The 26,935-nt window shown below is 39.7% G+C and overlaps 1 protein-coding gene across 2 annotated transcripts in view; it reads right to left on the bottom strand.

Annotated features, from left to right (window-relative positions):
* F13a1 (coagulation factor XIII, A1 polypeptide) overlaps positions 1-26,935 on the bottom strand; it is a 173,249-nt gene that overhangs the window by 108,712 nt on the left and 37,602 nt on the right. For both annotated transcript variants that reach the window (XM_013521833.1, XM_013521832.1), the window contains one exon: positions 12,312-12,563. In XM_013521833.1, the coding sequence (XP_013377287.1) occupies positions 12,312-12,563 (252 nt within the window). The remainder of the gene's footprint in view (positions 1-12,311; positions 12,564-26,935) is intronic.

Genomic DNA, 26,935 nt, shown 5'->3' with positions numbered 1-26,935 from the left:
TCTGTTTTCATGAGAAGCCACTTTGAAGATATCAATATGTAATACAACCACCATTGTTAATTCCCTACCACTTTGTTTGTAACTCTGTATTTTCTCTATTGTGCTTGTGATATGTTGTAAAATGTTGTATATCTGTTAATGTTTCCCTCCATTTATCTTTAAAAAAAAAAATCTTAGTGGAACATATATACAAAGTTGCTTTCTTTGGGGGTTCTCTAAGATTAGAAGTTTAGTGAAAGTGAAAATATATTACATATATGTGTGTATTTATGTATATGTATATTCACACATATATTTGAAAAGAACAGTGAATTCAATTAATAGTCAATTAAAAATGAAAGCCATTCATAATGCATTCAGTGGATGGTACACACCAAAATGTTAATACTGGTGTTTTTAATTTGTAAGTGTCTGAGCTCTTTTTATGCTTTCATTAGTCTTGATTTGTATAATAAAACTTTCATGAAGATAAAGTTGTTTTAAAAATATGTTTGGATTTAAGTGAAGCTACCTATTTAATAAGAGGTTAGCAAATCCAACTTTTATGTATTCATTTTTCTCAAAAAGCACTACGGTTGAGCTTTAATTACCAATAGGCTAAGTGAATATCCTCATATCAATGCTACTTTTTCTCCTTCATTAGGTATTCCTGTACCTTTTCTAGCACAGTCTGAATTCAGCCTTTTCCCTTTGTTGTCCCACAGGTGTTGGAGTAACACTTATCCCACTGCATGGAAATGGTCATCTAATTTCATTATTTATTGAACATGGGTGTGTTCAGTATTTATGATGTGCCAGAGTTTTCTGCATGCTATAGAAAAACAAATTAACTTATTAAAACTCATAACACCCCTATAAGAAAGCCCTCACATTATCTCCACTTTATAAATGAGGAAACTCAGGCAGTGACAGGTCAAATGACTTTCCCAAGGCCTACTACTAGTGAGATACGAAACCAGCATTGGAAAATTACCTGCCTCCCAAGTAGACCAGGAGTCTTGCTTCCAAGGACCATGTAATTGCATCCCAGCACCCAGTACAATGGTGGGAACAGCACCAAGAACGTGGTAGGAAGTCAATAGATGTCTACTTTAAGAATGAGAGACAGAGATGTGATGGAAGGTTAGTGAATGAAAGAGAAGTCCAAAAACTGAAGGATTTACTTTGGGCTTTGGGTTATTATTGACAGCAAGTGATAAATTTGAAAACTGTGAATGGGAGGAGTTCTGGGGCTCCACACCAGGCCACCCCTTTCCTTGCAGAGGCTGAATTAAATCTTCCCTCAAACTGGGCGGGCATCATCATGAATCCTCACCAGGCAAGGAAGTCAAATGGGAAGCCTCGATTTTAATTTTAAATTTATTTATGATTTTAAAAGAAGATTGAGGGTGGAAAGCAGTGCTTTATTTTCCCTGTTTTTATTCAGATCTGTCATTTTAAAATATAGTTGTCCAAAGCTGGGTGAAAAAACAGAATTTACATCACTATGGAAACTCCAAAAACTCCCTAGGTTTGAAAGGCTAATAAAAATAGGAAAATTTAATCATTTGCCTCTGGATATTTTTGTTGATGCCTCTTTGGTGGTGTTTTTGTTTATTTCAAACATATTTGTTTGTTTCAGAAGAGTAGTGGGGTTTTACCAGTGGCAAGGGCTAAGCTGTTTTCCCACATAGTTAAATAGAAAATGATAATAGGAAAAACAAACAAACAAATAGCTCACTGTGCTGAAAATACAACAATTTGGCCTATTTGGTTGTGGTAGTGAAGTGTGTGCATGTTTGTGTGTAAGTGTAGGGTCTGGGAGCTTTACTTCTCAATTACATAAGGACTGAGAGACACCACAGCTCACAGAATGGGAGTGGCAGCACCATAGGTTGCCAAAGTAACCTTTGGCAAACAACCATCACTACAATAAAACATAAAGGGAAAACAGATTACAAACAGTATCAGCGGCAGATGTGGCATCGGATCTCCAGCTGCTTCCCCTGAGCCTCTCTATCACCAGAGCAGACCTTCAAAATGCCTTGTAAATAAACACCCTTCCAGGGTGACTAACAGTTTACACCAGTCAAATAGTAAAGAATGATGATCTCATTTATTTTACTGTTCCTCCAGTGGGAATAGTGGGGTAGTTAAAAAGAGAAAATTGTGGACTGCAAAATTTTAAGACTCACTTATAAGGCTGATTTCAGGCACCTTTGGAAATTACTACTGGCCTCCCCACCTGGAGAAAGTAAGAATTTATAACAAACATGTGAAGATGAATGCAGAGCCTATTGATTTTAGTATCTGAACAGCCTCTTGGGGAGAAGGAGGGCCATTCATCACTGCATGGGCTCAAAAATTCCTTCTGCTATTTACATGTTATTGTAAAGTTAAAGCAAGTCCCATTTCCAATGTCATTACAGCTCAGGGATTAGAAAAAACTACGGTGCTAGGAAAGCCATCCCACAAAGTATTTCTGAGAAGCTTGCAGTTTTCTTTAGGGCTTGATTTTGCCTCTAATCCTTTAGAAGGAATAATGGTTCAGCCCTTCCAAAAAGGCAAGAGTATGAAATTTTAGTGAAGGGAGAGATTTAGAACCAGAGAATTAGGAATCACTTCTACTTCCCTCCCTTTTTTACAAAAACTGGGCATCACTAAAGAAAGAGGAAAGACTTCTGCTGGCAACAAGCAATCACTCCAAGGGGGAGGGGCTTCATCTTCAGGGCAAATATAACTCCAGATTGGTGTCACCATGATATGTTTTTCTGTCTCCAAGTAAATCAGAAGGCACAGCAAGCTCCGGCAGGCTGTGTGCGCTGTGGGCATATTAGGATAAGCTTCCTGTCTGCAAGGGCTGTGAAATGCTGGACCCTATCAAGGAATGGCATTCCCAGAGTCTGTACTTTTTATTCTGGAAGGTTCCAAAGCCCGGATTTCCCGACATGCTTTAACACAGCTACCCCAGTGGCCTGGCCTTTGCCCCTAGTGGCTACAGAATGGAATGGGTCTGTGAAACAGGCAAGCGTTCTCCCAATGTTTGGGGCTGTTTATGTTCTTCTGAACATGTAGCCTGACACTTCGGTGCACACCAGTTGGGGAAGTTTAGTCAATATGTGCTGATTTGCTAGTTTTGCTGGTTAAGGACTTTTTAGTTTAGATATCCTCAGAAGCTAGACTATTATTCATGAAGCAATTCTACAAAGAAAATGTCAGAGCTTCTTTACTTAGTACATATTCTCTAAGGGTGCCTATGCCCTTGCTGGCATGCTTTAATTTCCTTCTTTTCTCCCCAAGAAAATTTTCCTTTGATTTTATAGCTACCTGCCTGGTTTTATATTTATTTATTTTTTTATTTCTAAGGGCAGGACTTTCAGCATTGATAGGTCATCACAGGAAACTTCCTGACTGACCAGCTACTTCTTGTTTTTTTTTTTTTGGTCCACCAGGCCAGATACCAAAGACCTTTCTTGTAAAAACAAAAGAGCTTTCTCCAGTTGAGTTAAGTTTTGTCCCTCGTCTGTTTCCTAATTTTCTGTATGACCTTGGAGAATTTATGTGACACCAGGAACCTATTTTCTGTCTGGAAATATGAGCCCAATAATCCACTCCGGAGCTCTCAAAGTGGTGGTTATCAGTTCAGTTCAGCCAACCATCAGTGACCTGCCAATGTGCGCCAGGCACTGTAGAAGGCTGAATGAGACAAGGGGCATTTTGCCCAACACACAAGAGTATAAAACAATTCCCCAAGGAAGGAAGCATAAAGCACATGGATTGGTTGATGGATGTGAGTCTGCATTAGACCCTTGCAACCCTGTTCCTTCCAGAAACGTCTCATAAACAGTTTTGGCCTTTGATCCTGGGGTTACCTGTGTGCCACAAAAATGAATGTTTATTGTGAGTTGTCTGAGGCCATTTTGGTGACAGTGTCTGTTAGTCCCTTCCCTCATTGCTGAAACAAAATACCTGACACCCACAACTTTAAAAAGGAGAGGTTTATTTTGGCTCCCTAGTGGGCTAGCTCCAAGGCAGGATGCCATGGCTGAGGGGCATAGCGAAGGAAAACTGCCAACATCATGGCAGACAGGAAGCAGAGAAGGTCAGAGAGGTCCTGGGAAGACAGATACAGCCTTTTAGGTCACACTCACCACCAAGGTGGCTCACCACCTTTTCCTACCAGGCCCCACCTCCTAAAACAAGTCAGATATAGCCCCTGTCATCCAATCACCTTTCAACAGTCCTGCCTATGATCACATAAAACTTTAAGGGGACATCAAGATCTAAGCTGTAACAGTGCTACACTGAATGATACTTGGTACAAAAAGGATGAATGAGGCTATCAGTGATTCAGACACTGGGAGGAGTGATGCAGTAGTCCTCCCTTCTGTATGGCAGATACCTCCCAAGATCCCAATTAGATATTTGGAACCATGGATGGTACCAAACCCTGCACATATGATGTGTTTCCGATACTCCCTATAGCATTGCACATGGTAGCAGAGTTAACAAGTCCTTCCATGTGTTATGCCCTGGTGCTTGGTGCCTCATACTCTTATGGTTTGGGGCCATTATCAATTTAATAACATTTACTTGAAGGTAAGAACTGCAGTACAGTGATGTCAATCTGGTAATTGAGACACTAGTAAGTAACTAGCGGTAGGTAACTCACACAGCTTGGATACTCTGAGCCAGAGCATGATTGTGGCCAGGACAGCAGGCAGAGGCAAATGATGTGAGATTCCATCACACTAATGAGAATGGTACGTAACTTATAACACAGAATTCTGTATTTCTGGAATATCCATTTGTTGTTTTTGGGCTGTGGATGACCTTGCATAATCTCAGCATACAGAACTGCGGATGAGGGGAGACTACTGTATAAACCATTTTATTAAACAGAAGGCTGAATAAAGGATTACATTTTTCACATAAACTTTATTGAAACTTCATAATTCAATTAACCAATAATACTGTTACTATTGTTCACAAGCTGGGGTGGGTATGAGTATAAGGCATTGGCTTATCTTTCCTGCACAACCCTCCAACTGGGTCAGAGGTCCTTGTTTTGTGTTTTTATTGTTCTTTACTTGTTCTGGTACCTTTTAATGTTGTAATTAGATTTTATTAGTTCACTTGTAAAGCCCTTGTTAGCAGCTCTGTGAGGGCAAAAATTGCATCTTTCTTATTCACTGTCATACCCCCAGTGCAGAATTCAGCACTGGCCCTTAATATTTATGAATGAATAAGTAATACTGTTGTGTGGCGCATGGGTAATTGTGTTGTTGTGGCCACAGGGGAGCCAGACCATCAATATTTGTGATTGGTGGATGATTGGTGGGGCTATAGTCTGAGGGTATAAAATCTGGTCTTGCCTCGAGGGCGTTCAGAAGGGGCATCCACATTGTTCCTTTGAGAATGACAGACCTGAGGAATGACTCCTTTCTGTACAGAAGGGTCTAAATGATCACGCATACTTACAAAGCAAATAATCTAAACATAAATTTCATAATAAAACACAAGCCGGTTATTTTTTTTTTACTCTCAATTACAAATATCCTAGATGTTGGAAATGTATTGGGTTCTTTACATTAAATTAAACCGATTTCATTGTCTAGAAGAAAATGCAAAATCACACTGCATAAACAAATTAGAGATGCAAGATACTAGCTTGATATAAGATGCTACAGAGAGAAATCTTCACACACATCACCTACAAACACACTTCTCCCAACACAGCATATGTTTTTGATTCTTTTCAAGATGGTAAAGTCTGAGATTACATCTACCACTTATCTGTGATGATAGGGTACAGTGAACCCAAAGAGTATCTACTTCAAGCTATTAAATCAATGCAGCATGCATTAATTAAACCCCACATATGTGCCAGGCACACGCTAGATCCTAGAGCTATGAGATTCAGTGAGGCACAGGAAGGTCAGTGATGGAGGATGTAGCAGGGGAATAAGTTGTCAAGAGAAGGAAGACCCCTTGAAAATAACCAGTGGCCAACCAAACATAACAAATGACACCCCAGAGTGCTAGGGAAAGCTGTCAGAAATCTAAATATTTCACAACTTACTATCTAGCACTAATGCCAGACTATCAAACTGGAACATTTGACATTTATACTGTGAAATACATTCAATAATTCAGAGCTCCTGAGTGGTCAGAAAAATAACGTGAATTCACAAAAAATGACCAACTTATTCCTGCTGTCTTTGTGGGTACAGTTCTGTCCTCAGTGCCCTGGAGAAGGGCTCCCTCATAAAATGGATGTGAAGCCTGGTTAGCACTATTAACTTCAAAACTAAGCAATAATTCTCCCTGAAGCCTCCTCTGCCCTCGCTAGCTTGGTCCTGCTTATTGATCCCCATTAATGATTTAGTGATTAAGGAGGATAAATTGCCTATGAATGCAAAGCAGGCTGAAGGGCCCCAGGAGCACAGCCAAACATTCTGCTATCAATAAGTGTGGTGTGTGCTGGTGTAACTTTCAGTCCAGGATCCGCCAGCATCTTGGAACTCCGCATCCGGTGTGTGATATTTCCAGCACTTTGCTCCACCTTTCTTTGGGTAACTCCTGAGGACTGTTCCTCTTCTGTTCTTTGATATCTTTCCTCTCAGGCAGTGGTCCTGCCTCTGCTTTGACCTTGTTTCTTATTGCTTGTTTCTTATTGCTGTAAAGGCCTCACAAGGGATATGCATGGCCTCACAAAGAACATGAGAAAGAAAGATTATTGATTACTCTATTCTCCCACCTGCTTCGTTCCACATTCTAGCCACTCCTCGAAACTCCCTGAGACGTATCGTTCCCTTCTTGTAAGTTTCCTAAAGTTTCTGTAGTTTCTGGGAAGACTGCTTCACAAAGACTTCGCTTGCCAAGCAGGATGTGGTTTTTTGGCTTAAAAGCTGCTCTCACACCTGGTTTGCTGCTGACCTGATCCTACCCTGCATGGAGGCTCTCAGTCAGTCGCTGGCCAGCTAATAAAGGCTCCTTCTAAAATCTCAATTGGCGATCCGTGCATTTTGGTGTTTGTCGGTTGGTACCTTGGTTCGGCTCTGAGTCCAGAACAATTGCCTCCCTTGTTATACGGTAGCACATGCAAGCATAAAATTGTGATGATTGCCAGGCTGAAGTATATGTGGTTGTGTGTGTAAGGTAATCATCACAGAGACCTCTTTTTTGGGTTATGCTTTGGATACTCAGCTGGAAATTCACACAATGAGAGAGATGAGATAATCTCTTTCACTCAATTTATAAACACCTCTTGAACAACTTCAGTGTGTATCAAGAAAAGGAGGTTAATAGGTATTTTCTTAAAAGCTCACACCAGACTTTTTCTGGAAGCAATGGTCTGCAAAACTTGTGCAGTATCCCCAAAGCACTGCTGTTGGAGAAGTCCAAACAAGAATAAAAAAGCTTACATGAGAGAAGAAAGAATTTGTTCCTGAGAGAGAATGAAGAGAGTTTGGAGAACAAGGAAGATCAACAGAGGGACAGAGAAGAGGTGGAAGGTGGAGAGAGACTGGGAGCAGCTTTAGGGAAGAACTAGACAAATTTTAAGAGGGGTAAATGCCAAAGTTTGTATCTAGATGTCCCCCAGAGTCTCATGCACTTGTAAGTGTGACTTTTTGGAGGTGACTGGATCTGGGCATGTGAATGTAGATTAACAATGTGTAAATATAGATTAAGGATGTGATAACTAGGTTAATCCTTTGATTGGTTTAGGATAGTTACAGGTATGTATGGGTAATGGGAAACCCCACCCTGCGTATGGCTGGCACCACCCAAGGCACATAGCCTGGATGGGATAAAAAGGAAAGGGAGGCTTGCTGCTGCTTTTTCACTGCTGGCTGCTTCCTCTCTACTCTGCCATGAACTGTTTCTCTTCTGTGACACCCCTCTGCCATGCCACCCTGCCATGGAGCCAGCCAACTATCAACTGAAACCTGTACAAACTGTGAGCCAAAATAGACCTTTCCTCCTTTAACTTGTAGGCATCTGGTATTTTGTCTCAGCAATGAGCAAAATAACTAAGACACTAAATTATACCCTCCTTTATTTTATTATTGTTTTGAGATTATTCTGTAAACCAGTGGTTCTCTAAGTGTGGTCCTACTTAGTAGAATCAGCATACTCTAGGAACTGGTTAGACATGTGGATTCTTAGGTCTCACCCCAGAACTGCTCACTTAAATCTGTTTGAACAAGCCCTACAGATCATTTGGAAGTCCTCTAGGTATGAGAATTATAGAGATAATCCTCCTACCTCTTACTCTCTGTACTGAATTGCAATAAAGTCTAGAGACATTCATAGATTTCTTTGTTTTTGTTGTTATTGAAGATGATATTGAAATTGAAAAAGGGTTAAATTTCTCATCTGGGGTATCACAGGATAAGTAGTGGGGGAAATAGAAAACCCTATAGTTACAAGGACAGAGATACCCAGAAATTTGCAGAAATACTCAGACTTCCACAGGCCAACAGACTGAGGAAATTGTGGCCACTTGCCCTGTGTTTCACAGGGCTGAGAGGGCTACCTGCCACGCTTCTGTAAGAAGTTTACCTTGCAATCCCACATAACTATTTCATGTCTTCCTCATCAAGCTTCCACATAAAGCTTCCTCATAAAGCTCCCTGCTTTCTGCATGCTCTTAACATAAGAGGAAGACATACAGGGAAGACAGTCACAAAACAGCAAAAACCTCATCCTCCTTTCACCAAATCTAGAAAAATTTTACCACCTTTCCTGCTGTGTCTCTTTCCCAGCTCAGGTGGGCAGGGCATCTCTCATGGGCCCTTCCCCTGTTTCCTGGGCTACATCCATTCTAGGGTTCCATTCTTAAACCCAGCCTCAAGAATCACCTATGGAGCTTTGGAAAAACCCTGATGCTGGGGCTGTATTCCAGAGCAATTACACCAGAAGGTCTGTGTGTTTGGACAGAAGCATTAGTGGGGTATAAAGCTCCCTGGATTATTGCACTGTTCAGCCAAGGCTGTGTGCTTCCACCCTTTCTCTGGGCAGTAAGCTTCTGCTTTCTTGTTCATACCCACACTCTGCTGTCTTTAAAAAAGTTCTCCTCTACAGAATGTCTTCTTAGAGAACTTGGTGATACCCGCCATCTACACTGTTCACTGTCACCTACACTATGGACCATGCCCATCTCCCTGGCTTCTGTCCCATTGCTTTGGTGAAATTGCTCTTTCCAAGATTGCCAAGGGTGCCCATGTTTCCATGAGGCATAATCACTTTTTTCCAATCCATCTCAACAGAATCAATCACTGTCTTCTTGAGCCAATCAATACACACGGTTCTATGATTTGATTTCCTTGTACCCAGTGCCTGCTTCTCCTCAGTGTCCTTTGCTGACTTCTGTTTGTCTCAACTGTAATTGCTAATGATGTTGGACCCATTTTTGTTCCTTCTTGTGCTTGATGGTGCCCATGTGGATAGCTACACCTCACCATCCCTTGAGCTTTACATTCACTTATACAAGAGCCTTTTAGGTATCTTCACCCACATGTCTCACAGATAGCCCTAAATTAACAATTCTTGTGTATGTCTTAGTTTCGTCTCTCGATTGTCCCTTCCTTCCCCTGACTTCCCAGGTCTGAAATGGTACCACCATCAGCTTGGTGGGCCAAAGCAGACATCTAGAGTGATCCTTAATTCCTCTCTTTTCTTTACCTTTCATCTTTAGTCCTTCTGCATTTTCCATCCCATGTTCAAAATAGCTCTACCTTCCATCCCCACCCATCCATGGCCATACCAGAGTCCAAGCTGTCCTGCCCTTTGTGTTGGATCACAGCTTCTGACCTGGTCTCTCTGGTTTTAATTTCACCTTCTTTCAATCCTTTCTCTGTGCAATGATATGTAGGAGGGGCCCTTCTATTGTAATATCGCCTCTAGGCCAGAGATCACATTATTTCCAGGTCTAGGCAACTTTCTGAGCAGAGGTCCTATGAGCTGCTTACCATGGATGCAACTCAAAACCAAGGTAGCGATTAGGTGGTCAGGTCTAATTAAATATTATTAGACTTGAATGATTCTTCTGTATACTCAGTATGAGAAGAAACATATTCCTCACAAGAGGACTAACCACATAAGTTGAAATGCATTTTAGGCAAATGATGTAATTCAGAAAAGCTGTGAAGAAACTAAAGTTTGGGATAAATCATATAATTCCTTAAACACCCCAGAGTGCTACGTAGGTATATGAAGCCTGTTATTTTCATTTTGTAAGTCAATAACAAACTCCTGATTTATTTATTTTATAAGTATGGATTTTTTAAAAGTTCAATTTTCTTAGAAAAAATAATTTCCTACATTTGTTTTCTCTGCACCTCTCTTATAATTGACATTGAGAATGACCCATCAGGGCCTCACATGCTCATAGGCAGGGCTTTTGAAGGAGGATTGGACACAGAATACCGTAACTGATTTCTTGTTAGGAGGCAGGTTCTGGTCAGAAGAGCCAGGCCACTGGGACTGTGACCCGGAAGGGTTTCTCTTCCTCCCCAGCTTCCCCCTTTTCTCTCTGCTTCCTGGCCACCATGATGTGAGCAGCTGTCCTCCACCAGACCCTTCCCCTGTGCCTTTCTGCCTTGGAGCTGGCCAACCATGGACTAAAAACTTGACTCCAAATAAACCTCTCTTTTAAGTTGTGGGTGTAGGTGATAAGAAAAGTGATTAAGATAATCTCCTTTGCCAGTTCCTCTACTAGACTCCTAAATGCGGTGTTCCTGAGGGTTGGATAATGCATCTTATTTCCTCTCTTATCTGCATCTCCTCCCAAGACGCAGCTAACTCCCAAATTCACATCTATGATTCATATGCCTAGTTATCATTTCTTGTGGATAGCTATAATTAGCTCCGACCATCTCTGTACATAGCACCCCTCAATCAGCTACAAAAGACTTTATGTCTGACGGATGAGATTACTATAAGTAGGAGTTCACTTGTGAACTGTACATGGCCCAGTTAGCATCTCCTGTTAGCACCATCCTCGAACACTTCAGTCTTATAGATAAACTGAAGTATTCAGAAACTGCCAGGCATGGTGGCATATGCCGGTAATCCCAGCACTTGGTCGGCTGGGGCAGAAAGATTACAAGTTTGAGACCAACCTGAGCTACATAGTGAGTTCAAGACCAGCTTGAACTATATAACAAGATTCTGTCTTAAAAACACAAAACAAAACAAAACAAAACAAAAGTGATCAGAAGGAGATAATGAAAATGGGAGGGTGAGGAATATAAGATTAGATTATTGCCATACTACTGGAACTGTTAATACAAAGAAAAGGACAGAAGTACCCAGGTTTATATTCTATACGAGTGGAAAACATTGTTGCCCACTTATTATCTATGTTTAGTTCAGATTGATCCTCATCCAAATGTAATTTTATCAAATAAAAGTCATTCAAAATCAGCAACAATAGACCCGTTTTTGGAGGATATGAAACAGCAATGCATACAGATAGCATAGCATGAGAAACCGCCTGCTCTCAACTTGCAGAAAGGGTGTTGTTTTGGTACCAAAACACCAGAAAGTGGTCACTCCCTCATCAGTGCCACATCTGCCTCTAGTAGCCCCTTCCCCAGTGAGGGGAACAGAGGGGAAGCACAGAAGCACGGAAATGGGGAAAGGAGAGACGCCAGTGTGTTACTGAATGGTTAAATTGAATTGATAGAGAAATGGTTGAGCTTGACTGAGTTTATATGAATATAACTAGATTAAGCTTCTGAGTAGGCAGAAAGGAAGACTCAAAATAGCACTAGAGATTAAGTTGTACTATATTAAAATACAGTCGTGTGTTTGTATATTTGGGGGTATGATTTGAGAAGTGTGCACACACTGTGCATATAAACAAGTCTGTGGGATACTTTAGACTCTGTTTTTGAATTAAGGAGATGGAGAAGTTCCACTACGGAAATGGTTGATTTTCTCCTCTTTTTTTTGGAGTCAGAGTCATGGGTTCTATTAGTTTTAAAAGTCGAAGTTAACAAGGCATTTGTTTATAAGGCAGCAGCACACAGAGGCTACACCATCAACATGTAGCTCCACAACTCATTACCTGTGCAACTGTAAGCACTCTTCAATGCATTCCTGGAACGAGTACGTAGCAGCATTAAGTTCACACATACAGGTTGCATTCCTACACACACTGAGGACAAATTTTGTGTCTTTCTCTTTCTTAATCATAGAAACTGGTGTATGAAGGAAAGGGTCACGTCCTCTGGATAATCCTGCTACCCCGCAACCGCAAAAAAGAGATGCATCAGAGTGGGTGAATATTTCTCATGAGAAAACTAAGCCTTGTCGCTTACCTTCACACCAAGGGTTGAAGAGAATGTATGTGTCTGTTTCCGGGTTCCTGCGGGTTCGGAGGATGCCGTAGGGGGTCCAGACAGCCACGTACATGCGGAATTTCCCCACAATGCAGTCGGGCGAAGACTGGATGGACAGCCGGACAGACCTGTCCTCGTTCATGATAACCTTGGCCCCCCACTTTCCGCTCTGCAGCTCGGAGACAATAGGCACTGGAATGTAGGTCCCCTTGTTCGCCTGAGGGTAGCGCCCTAGGGGAGGAAAGGAGAGTGGATTCCATAAGCCACATTTGTTCTCACTTTGTTATTTGGTGGCTGAAGGAAGGAAATACTCCATTAGGCTTGAAAAGAGAAAACTTAATCACTGCTACCAACAGCGTGATAGCGGTTGATTTTCTTAAACTCTTTCCGGCTCGATCTATCATTTTACTAAAAGCAAAAGGATAACAAGCCAGATATTTTTGTTGGTTGGTCTCTTAGTCTGTTTTCCGTTGCTAATAACATGTACCACAGCCTAGGTAATTTAGGAAAAAAACAGGTTTTTTATGGGTCATGGTTCTGATCCAAAGTAAAAGGTCAGGATCCGGCAATGGGCTTTCTGCTGGCAGAGTCCTGAGGCAGCTCTGGGGATCCCAAGGTGAGAGGTGGGACCTATGAGTCCTGGTCTCCCTGTTCTTTTTAATTTTTACTTATTTTTATTTTATGTTAAAGAGAAAAGAAAAAAATGAAAAGCCAATAATACAGAATTTCAAAACAAGATAATAGGAGATTAACAATAGCTAATACATTTCACATTGTTATTTTCGAATGAGTTGCTCAGGTAACAAGGCACAGGCATGCATAATTGACCAAACAATGTAAACACACCATGGAGGTCCCATCTTGACGCTCTTCTCTAATCCTGATTGTCTTCCAAAGCCCCCAGCGCTAAACACCCAGGTCAGACTCAGCTTCCACCTTCTTCATACCTCATAGTCTGGATTAAATTTCAATGTGCATTTGGGGGAGACAAATTGTAATCAAACCACAGTAATTAGTTGGACATTGACTCCAAACAAGGTGGCCAAATGCTGATTTGTATACAAAGCTAACAAGATACCTTGGGTATCAATCCCTGAAATTTTATCCTCTAAAACATTAAAGTTGTTTTATTAGTTAGAAGAACTACAGTTTTGGGAACCATAAGGCAAACGCTTTTCATTTATTTTAAATACGTTTTCATTATTTGTTTTAATAATAGCATTTTCTTTTTATGATAATAATGGTATTTTATTAGGGTGATACTAATAGGTTGTCTATATACAACCATTTTTATACTCAATCTGAACATGTGCGTGTTTTCAGTCTCTTACATGACTTAGACTTATGCTATAGGCAATAGTTAAGACTTCAGGCTCCACTGGCAAAGCACTTGGCTTTGAATCTTGGCTCTATACATTACACCCTTGCAACTTCTAGCACATTACCTGACCTTTATAAATCCTTTTTTCCTCCTTTTTTTCTTCATCAATAAGTAAGGCTAATAATACTATGCATGTCATAAAGAGATGAAATAACAAATGTCAGTGCTGTGTATGTAATTTCTCTCATGTAGAATACTTGAAAATTTTTAACTGATATTTTATAAGAGTTTTTAATATTTTCAAGCTCAGATAAGCTATCTCCAGGTAAATATTAATTTTCTTTATAACCGCCATTTTGGACCAAATTCTTATTTCATGGTTTTCATTTTAAAACTAAATTCTATCAGTGGTTTTCCAATTGTATATAAAAGTCAACCTCACAGTGTTCTTTAACTCTTTTAATAGAATTTTCATTTAATATTTTGCTTTGTAGGAAAGACCAAATTCACGGTGTTTTAAACTTCAGCAAGGCCAGGCATAGTGGTGGATACCTGTAGTCCCAGTACTAGGAAGGCAAGAGGATCTCTGTGAGTTTGAGGCCAGCCTGGGCTATAAAGTGAGTTCAAGGCCAGCCTGAACTGCATAGTGCCACCCTGTCTCAAAAAGATAAAAAATACTATATAAAATAAAATAGAATAAAGCTTCAGCAGATTTTCATTAACAGTTTTTTCCAAAGTCTTAAAAAAAGCCTTCTGACTTTAAGAAAGATAAGTCAGAAGTCTGTAAGATATTTAGGTTGTAAGCAAAAGAGCACTCAAAAGTAAGACTTATTTACTTCAGTTGTTTCATATAAAACATATAAAGCATTCCACAAACAAACAATGCTACATTTTAGTCTTCCCAATTATTAAGGTCTTTGAAAGATCTCATGGGGGGCATATTACCAGAAACAGAACTTTCTGGTTGTGTGAGTTACTTCTGTGTAATTCTGAAAGGATGCATAATTTTAATGGACAGGTGATTTACACAGTGGAAACCAGGGAGATAGATTGGAACCCAATGCTTTGCTATGTGTGAGGGGTATCAGTCAATCACCATTCAGGATGAATATCACGTATACTCATCAAAAATTCAGTGAAGAGTTGGCCACCATTTTCTACCAATGTGGCACACTAGCTAAGCAGTACTCTTGGGAATATATGGAGCTTGACTTCCAAGAAGTCCCTACCTAAGCCCAACCTACAAGATCATGTTTATTCTGGAGCACTGCTGTCTGCCCCTTTCCTGTTGAGCCTTCCTCTCTGCACATGCTCTGACTCAGGGACAACATTGCCCCTTTCCCCAGAGGCCATGCTGCTCTCTGAGTCCATTGCTGTTGAAGAGAAGGCATTAAATGCAATCTTGTCTTCAAAGTGGCTTCTCATGAAAACAGATATAGACATGCAATACTGGTCAACCAAAGACTCATTGACAGTTTCTTTCAGCATAGAAACAGCAGATAGAAGAACAACCATGTTATCTATCCTGTATATACATACATACAAAATTTCTCCTTCTGTAATACAACCACCATTGTTAATTCCCTACCACTTTGTTTGTAACTCTGTATTGTCTGTATTGTGCTTGTGATATGTTGTAAAATGTTGTATGTCTGTTAATGTTTCCCTCCTTTTATCTTTAAAATAAAAAAAAAATGCAATCTTGTCACACAAATGGGATCTATAATTCAATTACCACAGAGCTCCCAGCAGCGGATGCCACTAAGTACGGATCTGTGTTTGGAATGTATGGTATTAAAGAAAAACACAAGTTTAGAAAAAGTAAACTTTAAGACAGAAAAGTCCATGTAATGATAGATTTTTTTAAAAAGGATGAAAGGAAGTGTAAAATGAATTACCTCTGAGACTAACAAAGAACTAGGAGAGTGTGTCTGAATGATGATTTTGTGCAAGCACTTGTGGAAACCTCAGTCTTACCATTGTATATCCGCTTTGGTTGGGAATATTGAAAGAACTAGCAGAACCACTAGTTTCTCATATGTTTTGAATATCCTTTATCTGAAGTGCTTGCGGACAGAAGTGCTTTTTATTTCAGATTTGTGCAGATTTTGGAATATTTGCATATATACAATGAGACACCATGGAGGTGAGACCCAGTCTAAACAGCATTTCTTATGCAGTGTGTGCACATGGCCTGAAGGGAGCTCTATACCATGTTTTTAGTAGGCTTGAACATGCAAGAAAATTTCATGGTGTGGAGTCCTCCGTCTGTGGAGGCATGCTGGTACTTAAATAGCTTTGGATTTTGGAGCATTTTAGATTTTAGATTTTTAGATTAAGGATGCTTAATTACCCTTTAAATTATGACTTAAAAGACTCAATTTTACCTGTCAAATGTATGTCATAGAAAAGTAGTAAAGAAAGAAGGTTGTGTGTTTTCACACTGACATTGAACCCTGTCATAACCTAACCTAAAGAATTGAGTTTAAATGTTTTTTTTTTTTCATTTATGCAACAGTATTTCCTCCAATATGTCAGACATTATTCTAGTGCTAAGGACACGATAGTGGTCAAAACAGACAATAACTCCTGTACTCACACAGCTTATGGTCTATGGGAAAAGCCAATGTCTGTGGTGCTTACTCCTTTTTTCCTTATAACCTACCATGAGGAGGAAACCATTATCATGGTCCTAATTTGGCAAATCAGGAACCTAAGACAGAATCATTGAGTAATTTGCCCAGAATGATGCAACTGCCCAGCAGTGAAGTTCATAGTGGGACCCAGGCTGTTTAGGTTGAGAGTCTGTGGACTTAACCACAAAGCTCTATGGCAGTTGTTTTTTGCTGGAAGTGCCTTGGAGTCTGTGAGAACTAGGTCAAGTTCTGGTGCACAGTTAATTATTAGTGCAAAGTGGTGCAAATTGCTTAACTGTCCAACCTCCTACTTTGTTGACTCTGACGTCTAGTAAGGGAAAGAAAATAAATTTATAATAAAATAAAAGCTTTATGCCTGGCACATGGCAGGGACTGTTTTGGGGCATCTATTGTTTGTAATTTAAATATGATTACTCCTGGAAAAAAAATAAAATATGACTGCTCGAGGGAGAAGAAGGAGCATTTTTGCCCCTCCATTTCTGAGACAGAAGGAAGTGAGGATGTCCCAGGGAAAGTTGGTTACTTTTGTTTACCGAAGTATTGTGGCCAAGGGGAAAGTGATTCAGCTCTTTGACACTTGCTGTGTTATGCCAAGCAAAGCACTTATCCTTTGTCAACTAAAACTGCTTATTGTGTAAAATGGAGATAAGAGTGGCCACAATTTGTGAAGGGGATGGCACCTGCAAAGGGAAGTTATTATTATTTCCACATTTGTTTAGGCTTTTTAATTCCTCTAAGCCATCCTTTACCTGCTGCAGCTGTGGGAGTCAGAATGGATTCACCAACTCCAACAAAGCCACAGAACCCAAATCTACTCCTAAAGGCCAGTTTATTCCAGATTCAAAAATCTTGTTTTCTTTGATTTTTTTTTTTCTAGCAGAACTTATACAGGCAAAGAAAAAAATGTCATTCTACAACCCATGATGATTCTAGAATCATCCTAGAAGGAAGAGTCATCTGTACTCTGCCACTGAATTGTAATTTCTGATTTTCAGAGTCATTCATGGTTCCGTCAACCTCCATTCATTTCTCAGAGCACAGGTCAGTAAATTATGATCCAGGGGCCAAATGTAGCTTTCTACCTGCTTATATAAATAAAGGTTTGCTGGAACACAGTTGTGCTCATTGGTTTGTGAATTACTGTGCTACAGCAGCAGAGTTGAGTGATCTTGGCGAGACCACATGGTCTGCCATGCCTAAGATATTTACTATCTGGCCCTTACATTAAAGGTCTGCCAACCTGCACCTTCCAGGATATTACATTTTATTAATTTAAGGGGTGATTTATTATAGATTTTTAATGTCTAAAACATGGGCCTAAGGAGAAAACACTAAAACTTAGTTTTTCTTTCCAAAGAGAAATGTGTTACTAAACTAATAAGAAATATCTGCACCATTATTAAATCAACATGTAATTTCTTTAAAGAAGGCTAAATTCCTCACAATCCCAGAGAATGTTGAAAACGTAGGAAATTGGTTGTAACTTTTATTGAGTTCACTACTTCTAGCTAACATACTCAATCTTTTTTTCTCTTTTTGGTACTAGGGAATCGAATTCAGGACTTTGTGCTTGCCAAGCAGGTGCTTGTGCCACTGAGCAATTTTCCTGGCACACAAGATACTCAATCTTAAAACTCTAAAAGTTGTTTAGGTTCACTAAGGTAACTCACAGAGATGGCAATAAAGTGACAGTAATGAAGGTCTGTCCCCTGGCCCTTAGACTCTGTGATGAACATTTCACAGATGGAAACCCTTATGCTGGGGTAGGGTGTCACATGCAAGATGTCACGTAATTAGGTAGAGGTGGAAACAGGGATGGGACCACAGTCTTTGCACTCTTTACATCTTGCTGCCCTCCTCACGCAGGTGGAAGATTCTGGAAAGGATTATGGGAGATGCTGAAAGACAAGAGAAGAAAGCCAGAGAATCTAAGGAAAAATGAGACCAAGGACAATGAGATGACTCATGGTGGTGGATAACAGATGTGTGAGCAACCCTGGAGACAGCTGAGCAGCCCTGCTGATGTGGAGAGGCCATGTAGATGGAAGGAAATTAGGAACAGGTAGCTATTTCCTGTAGGTCTTTTCATATTCACTGTATGGAAAAGCTGATTATTAATGTGAGACCTGACATGTCAATAGGACCTCAGGGTCTTGTCGGCAGCTCCATTACACCATGTTTAATTCTGAGTGTAATGACTTTAATGACAGCACTGGGGAAGAATTTTCTATGTTTGAACTGTGGGAGAGGAAGTTGTGACAGAATAGTATTTCATTTTGCTAAATAGCCTTTCTCACCCTCAGAAATTTACACGATGTGGAAGCCACAGTAAGGGTACACTTGGATCTTCCGTCCATCAGCATCCATGACTGTCCATCAGCTACCTTGGCCAAATCTGACAACCATGCACACATTTGCTGAGTGTATATAATACTGAGACAGATCTTCCCCTAAACTACTCAACTTTTGCATTAAGAAAAATCAGAGCAAGTGAAAGAGGAGCAGGACATATAATATCTCAGGAAGAACCCTCATTTTATTTTTTAACAACGTAGTCTGTACAAGTGGACTGGTAAACATGAAAAAAGATTATGATTACTGATTGCATTATTCTATACTTCATTAAAATTGGTGTGATTTTCTCAAGTGACCTAATGATTAATGTATGTGCTTAGCTTAAATACTGGCTTCCAGTTTTAATTTATTTTTGAGGTCATAAAACTGTTTTAAGGCAAAATCCATTCAAGCTATCCATCTATATTCAGATTGATCATACATGTTCCTTGATGAGAGTCTCATGCTGCTTGCACATACCTGGGTGAAGATACAGTTGCACCCACCTTCATCCCCCAGTTGAGAACTGAAGGAAGAGGACAATAATATTCAATTGCAGTAGGGCGTTACTCCTTTCCAGTACTGGCTAACAGGGTAGAGTTTTGTGCTTGGCTTCTTCATATTAGTGTCCCTCATGAAGTGGACAGGAGAGAGCTATCTGCAGCTTAGACTCAGCTTTGCATGATCCTGGGGGAAAATTTATTCCTAACTATTCATTCATAGATGGGAGAACCCACTGCATGCAAAGCCTTGCATACATAATGTCCAGTGAAGGAATTCATTGCCTTTTTAAAAATTAATGTTTTTCATCAGGTGATGAGTTTGGCATATTTTTACACTGAAAACAAAATCTTAGGTGGTGATTAGGTCTGAGGTAGTCCAAGAAGGTCATTAATTAGCATACAGCATGAACAGTAGGGTTGAGTATTGCTGCTAACAGAACCACTCTGACTCCACTTTGCTATTTACCGCACCCTAGGAAGACACACTAATCAACAAAGATGGGTTGGTGCTGGTGATGGGGGAAACACGCCTGCCAATCACTGGCCCTGAGGTGCTCTGAAATGAGGAAGTCATAACTCAGAGCACACACATTTCTCTCATCTCTTGGGCATCTGTACTTGTCTACTGTACTTGATCATAGTAAAACTTTTGGCCCCTTGAGTCTTAAATCAAGGGCTCACTGTAAATTTTTAAAATTGAAACAATCACTGTAATTTTTGACAGAGATTAAGTTTTGTTTAATTTGTGTAATGTTTGGAATGTAGTAGGTGCTCAGTACATTTTTGGCACATTGGAGCTCAGTACTTATAGTTGATGTTAGCACATATTCATTGCACATTTGAATGGGATTCACTGTGATATTTTTGTATATGCATCCAGCATGCACTGATCATATTCAAACATCCTCCTAACACTCCTGTCTCACTCTTGCCTAGATATGCTTCCCATCCCTAATATCTTATTTTCACGTTCTTCCTTCAGACCAATTTTAAAATGACACTTGTCTTTCTGTGTATGGATTATATTGTTTAACATGATGTCCTCCAATTGCATCTAGTTCGCTGCAAATGACAAGATTTCATTCTGTAATTTATACTTTGAGCATAGACACATGGGTGGCAAAAAGGAGGCTACAAATCTAGCATGATTCAGAGACTTGTTTGGTCAAAAAGCTACTTACTGAGCATCATCGTGTAAGTGTGGGCCATTGTTCTAGGCACTGAGAGTACATGGTACCAACACAGATAAAGTTCATAAGGTATGTAGTGTAGTTGGTGTGCACAGACCATAAACAACAAGGGTATGCTATGGCAGAAAGAGATGACCATTACGAAAAATGAGTATAGCAGCTGAATGGGATAGAGGGGATGGGAATGGTGGTGCTCATTTGGACATGAGACAGTGAGGGTATGAACCATGCAATTACTGGAGGATGTAGCATTGCTGTATGTGCAAAGGCCCTGAGGGAAGTAGACCTTGATACCCTCAAGGAAGTTGGCCATGGAAGATGAAGTCTGAGAGAAGCAAGAGATCAAGTAGTGCATTGCAGGCAATTGTCTCTACTTCAGATTTTATTCTAATTGAGAAAAGAAATCACTAGAGGAGAGACATGGCCTGCCTTTAGTTCTTTAAAATGATCATCTGGTTGCTCTGTGGGACTGGAAGAGAGTGATCAAGATCTCCATGAGCATCACTTGACCTCCTCTAACACCCCCACTTCGCATGTGGGTAACGAATGTCTTGCCAACAGAGGAGAGATGAGAGATGTTCACACCCATGGGAGAGGCACTATCTTTGCTAAAATTTGTTATGTTATGACATAAAATATGACCTACCGTAATTTTCCTAAAAGCTGGTTTCACAGGTAGGAGGGAAGTGGACATTGGAAATAGGGAAATTTGCTGAGGGGAGATGGTATTTAAAAGAAGGCTACAGAAGTACAAAGCTCACTCTATCAGTGTTGTTTGTAAGGGAATTACTAGCCTGAGATTTGGCACAAGAGGGAGCTTCTATCAACTCATGGAGGATAAGCTTCCTAGGACATAGAGATGTGGGGGAAAGTGATAGGATGTGGGTGTCACAAGGTCTAATTTGTCATAGTTTGCTAGATTTTATTATTATAAACTAAACTGAATAGCTTTTTGCCCCATCTCACTCTGTTATGCAACTTTTTCAACCAACAAGGAATGTTTCCATAGTTCTGTGCCTTCTTCCCCTTCACAATGGACTCTGGAAGCCCAAGCAGAACTCTGCAGGGAGCACACACTTTGGATTGAATACGAAAACCCCTGAGCAAATGCATGGTAGCTAGAAGTTCTGGGTTCCTCCTTTTTCGGGTTTTCCATGAGGCATTCTCTCCTGGAATAATTGAATTTTCCAGCAAATAGCAATGATGTTGGGTCAAATCTCAGTTTATTTATGTGGATGTGAATATGTTCCTTCTGTCATTTGAGAAGAATGAGACTTCTAGGTCTTATGAGAAAGACTCATAAAAAATCATGTTAAGATTATGGCAACTGAGTTAAAAAACAAAGTGTAATTAGCCAGCAAAATCAAAAGTTTAGCAAATAAACTTTCCTGAGGAAAACAGGCCAACTGGTGACATTTCAGCTAAAACAGTCAATTCTAGTTAATAATTTAATGGCAACAATAATGGGAATAAGAACAAATCACTGGTAATTCTGACCAAATATTTATCTTTGGAATGCAATGTATATGAGTGTAATATATAACAGCAAGTGTTAAATGGGTTTGCATTGCCAGCAATTCAACCAGTTGTTGGTAGAGCAGAAATCAACACGGAAACATTCTAAAGAGTAAGGTGCAGTCCAGCTGATCTAAATCTACAAATGGATATTCACAGTATATGTCCATAAACACTTATTTAAGAAGACATTTACTAGTGATTACACTGAGCAAAGTAATGCCATTTAATCTGGAGGACACAGGGTGGAGAGTATGCTGAGTTATGTAGGATATCTATCCAGTGATCAGTGGGTTTAAAATCCGATGTAAAAGTTTAGGTGATAATTCAAGCCAGAAACTAATGCCATTTGAGAATAACAGAGCCAGTGCAGTAGATTGTGAAGAGTCAGGAATGACTGTGCTATGGTCACGACATAACAACAAATATGGAATGTGAAGGATAGGCAGGAAGATGCACACTTGCACATGTATGAGTGTTTACTTGCTTGCTATCGCTAGCTATTCATTGTTCTTTCATGACTTGATCATGGCTTACATTTAAAAGCACTATAAAAATAACTGTATTCAACTCCCATCTTTGCAAGTGACATAAAATACACAAGAAATCATGAATGGAGCTGAAACCCAGGATGTAAATTGGAAGCCTGGTGCCTAGGGATGTTTTGTGGGAGACCCCAGTCTTCCTTATTTTCCTCTGTCACTTGCTCCCTACCAATTTGACTAAAATCTGTAAAAAGGTCATGGCTGAGTACCTTTTCATGTGTGGGTAGAAGGGAACAGTTTGTCATTCTGTAAATGACAGGCAAGCCAACTGATTTGGAAAGTGGCAAAGTGAGGGAATTTTGTCTAAAACATCTGTTACTGTTTTTTTTTTTCCCCATAGTTCAATCCTTGATTGTGACTTAACAAGATTGATTTTATTTTTCGCCTTTATAAACAGTGCTTCAGTAAACATTTTTTATTGAATGCTTTTATTCCTGTTTTAATTTTAGTTTTGATCTTCACTTCCTTTAAAATCTAAATCACCTGGAGTACTTACTGCATTTTCCCACTGTCCACTGAGTGATGAGTCCTCCCTTTGCGGGGACTGCCAGCCATCCCTGTAGTAATCCCATGATCACTACATGTCTCTCTGCTTCACCTCATAACACCAGCCCTTTGGCGCTCATTCTAAGGGTAGTCTCAACTAACAGCTAGCAGCAAGGCCCTAATACATTTTTTATTGCTAAAATTTTAATACTTGTGAAGACTACTCATCCCAACTCTTACCTCCATGCAAACACTTTGTAGGAAATACATTTATGGCTTAATATTCAAATGGAAAAAAACGCTGAAATAGAATTTTACTCATTGCGTACAGGTGGAAAAGATGCTGGGTTCCTGGTCACTTCACATTCCATGGGCCCTGTCTTCTTCCAAAACCTGTGTAGATCTCTGATCAAGGAACACTAGGGCCAACCAACCATCAGGATCTGAATTCTACTGATGTTTTCTTTGAGGGAAGATAATAAATATAAGGATCTGAGATGAGGTTTCATGACACTTGTATATATCATTATATCTCATAGGAAAATAATACATTGTTGTTTTAAGCCCTAAGATTGTGACAATTTGTTCCAGCAGCAATAGAAAACTAACAGAACACAAAGCACACTGTGGGCACTCTGGGAAGACACCGTAAATGCTATCTGATATCATTATTGCCCTAAACCTGTGTTCACTCAAGTCTCCTCAGATGTGAATTAGAAGAAGCTTCAAGATGGAAAATCATGGAGTTCAGAGAGTGAGGGGCCAGAGGTCACCATAAGCATGACACTGTGGTAAAAACAAGTGGTGGTCTAAGGTTAGATTAGGAGTATTGAAAGCTGATAACATAGCAATGAGCATACTGAGAACACAGATCTTGGTTTCTAAATATCACTTTGCATTGAAAGAAAGCAGAGCTCCTTGAAGAAGTGCTTATTTCCAGGGCTTGGACAGGGAAAATACAAAATGAGCCTGGCATGCCTTCTTGTGCCAGATTACAAGGAAGTAAGGATACTACAGCCAGTTGGATCCATTTCTAACTGGCAAAACTTAGGGCTGTTTGAACATCAATGTAATTGATGATAATAGTGGGTTTAAGTAAGCTGTTTAATTGAAAAAGAAAATCAGAAATTCATTCTGATACCAATCAATCATTCTATCAATAAATTTTGATGATGAATGGAATAATTCCATAGTCTCAAGGTACTTCCTGGAAAGTACTTAGTAACTACAAAGAGAATAAAGAATCACTTTATCCTGTGATGTGCTGCCCAGCGTTACCTTCAGGAATGTCAGAGATTTATCTCCAGTTGCTGGGAGCAATGCCAGAAAGTGGCCTGTGGTGAGTCCATTTTACTTTAGCTGAAGATAGTTGCCTCGTCCAGGGTCACACCCCCTTTTTGGGGACGCTCACCTCCTGTAACTGATCAGTACTGGAATACAAAATCCAATCCCTTTTCCACCTCTCAATAGCACTCTTAAGAGCCACCCCAGCTCCATAGATCCATGGGGATACCTGAAACTTTTCTTGGGGTTGTACTGTGGCCTGAACTTCTCCTGCAGCCCAACACTTCTCCTTCTGTTGGAGCTGACCTCATGAGCACTTCATAATTAACTTTTTCCATGCTGATGTCACAGTCTTATTTTTAGGTGCCCAACATATGGCACCACCTTAACCAAGTGGTCAAAGTTAACATCATCATTAATGAGACCTGTAAAAACTTACACCCAACCAGGTAGGGTGCTGCTGTGGTGTGAATGTGCTCAACAAGACCCGCATTCAAATTTAATCTCTATTGTAAGGTATTAAGAGGTGGGGCCAGGTGGGACTCTGAAGCAATGATTAGATGACAAATGAATGGATCCCTTCACGGATTAATGAGTTATTCTAATGGATTATCTCAAGAGAGGCTCTGTTATAAAGGCCAGTTTGGGCTTGTCTCTTGTATGCACCCATCTTGTCATGTGACACCCTGGAATGGCCTTAGGACTTTGTAGAATCTCCACCCGCAGCATTGACCTCACAAGATGTAACTGCCCGATCATCAGCTTCCCAGCTTTCAGAACTATAACCCAAATAACCTTTTATTCTTCTTAAATTTCCCAGTCTCGGTTATTATTTTACAGCAACAGAAAACAGACTGACAGATGTCCTGAGAAGAATAATGCTCCACTTCATTGATATTTCTATGAAAGATATATGGCCTGATTTTAATCATGAGAAAATGTCAGAGGAAATTCAAATTGAGGAGCATTCAACAAAATTACTTCTTTGTAATCTTCAAAGGGGTCAAGTTGTGAAAGTTAAAGAAAGACTATGAAAGAGTGCCAAAAGTGTTCCAGATGGAAGAAAACTAAAGAGATGAGACATGAGAAATGCAACATAGGATTCTGGACTAGATTCTCATGCTTTAAGGGACATTACTGAAACAACTGGGGGAAACTCACACTGTTTCTGAACAGTACCTGACCATAAAGTGCAAATGTTCTTGTCTTGAGTTGCATGGTTATATAGAAAAATATCTTAGAGGAAATATAGGCTAAAGTATTCAGGGATGATGAAACATAAGGCTGACAATTCTCATGATTCCAGAAAAATTAATGGATGTTCTTTGTATTTTTCTTGTATAGTGGATTTTGTTTCATAATTAAAAATAAAAATTTAAGCAACAAAACAATATATGTGTATCCATTGTTTGCATGGTTATTTTGAATATCCACAGTCTCCTTTCTTAGCCAACAGTGATTTTTGGCTTTAGGTTTTTAAAGATAAGTAAGAGTTTTTCACTTTTTGGAAGCATCAATCTCAGTTCTTCAAAAAGTATGTTGTAGGAACACCCTTCTTATTGGCCTTCACCAGGCAGTAGCCTATCCTCACAAGAGGTATGAAGTTGGCCTTTCCCTCAGGAAACATCAACTCTCAGAGGACAGACTAACTGGTAAGAATCAGAACATCAGTGCAGTGCTCAATCTATGGCATAAAAACACAAGCTAAACCTAGGAGCTGAAGAAACCTACATGTGAGTGTTATTTAGTAAATCATTGAAACAGAGATGATTGAGTGTCTTTGTGGCCAGGGTCTTCAATAAATCCAGGATAAATGAAGCAGAGAGCAAAAAGATTCTTCCAAGATCAGAAGATGATTACTGTAAGCTTGTGCCCTAAATAATCAGAACTATGATTTTTTTTCCACTGAAATTTTATCTTGATGGCTATAAACACAAATGCTGTCTCTGTGAATCATCTTTATTTTTAAAATTTGGCTAACACTCCTCTTGAGTGTCTTTGACATGTTTAAAGCAATTTGTTTCACAAATATGAAAGTTAAAAAAGATTGAAATGATGGAAATGAAATAATGGAAACAGTGTGTCATTTCCTATCACTTAGGAGAATGTTGCACACACACACACAAAGTTGTTCCATGGAAAATGTCACCCGAACTGTCTCCACTTCTTTACTTCCATCATTTGGTCATAGAAACATTCTTTTGTTTCTTTTTTTTGAAATTAATTACTTCAGAATACTAAGAATCCTTGTCTACCCTGGGCATTGATTTTCTGGTCAACTTATAGATAGATAACTGCCAACTTGATTTTAAGGTGTATATGGTCAAACATGGCTTTTACCTTTGGTAGCCAGTTATGATGCTGAGAGGAAAAGATATCTGGTCTTTTTTTCCAGGCAAGGAAATTGGACTTAATCAGCAATAGTTCTTATAAGTCCAAATAGAAAGCATGACACATGTATTGGAAGAGTTGATAACACTGTAAGGATGAAAGGTTTTCCCCTCAAAAAACTCTGCTCATGTATTTCCTCCAGATTACCCCCCTAGTGGGGAGTGTTGCATGTGGTTTATTTAGCTTCTGGACTGCAGGAAGTTTCAGACTCTACAAATCTGCATTCCTTGGTACCTATCTTAATTAGTGTGGGCAGCTCTAACAAAATACCATGGACTGGAAAACTAAAACTACAGATCATGGTTTTTTATAACTCTAGAGGCTGGGACATCTAAAATCAACATGCTGGAAGATTTGGTTCCAGTGAGGATCAGCTT

This window comes from Chinchilla lanigera, unplaced genomic scaffold (genome assembly GCF_000276665.1).
Source record: "Chinchilla lanigera isolate Chin_1 unplaced genomic scaffold, ChiLan1.0 scaffold00064, whole genome shotgun sequence".
Classification (NCBI taxonomy): Eukaryota; Metazoa; Chordata; class Mammalia; order Rodentia; family Chinchillidae; genus Chinchilla; species Chinchilla lanigera.
Note: the sequence above shows the minus strand (reverse complement) of the source record. Positions and strands in the feature narration are given on the sequence as shown.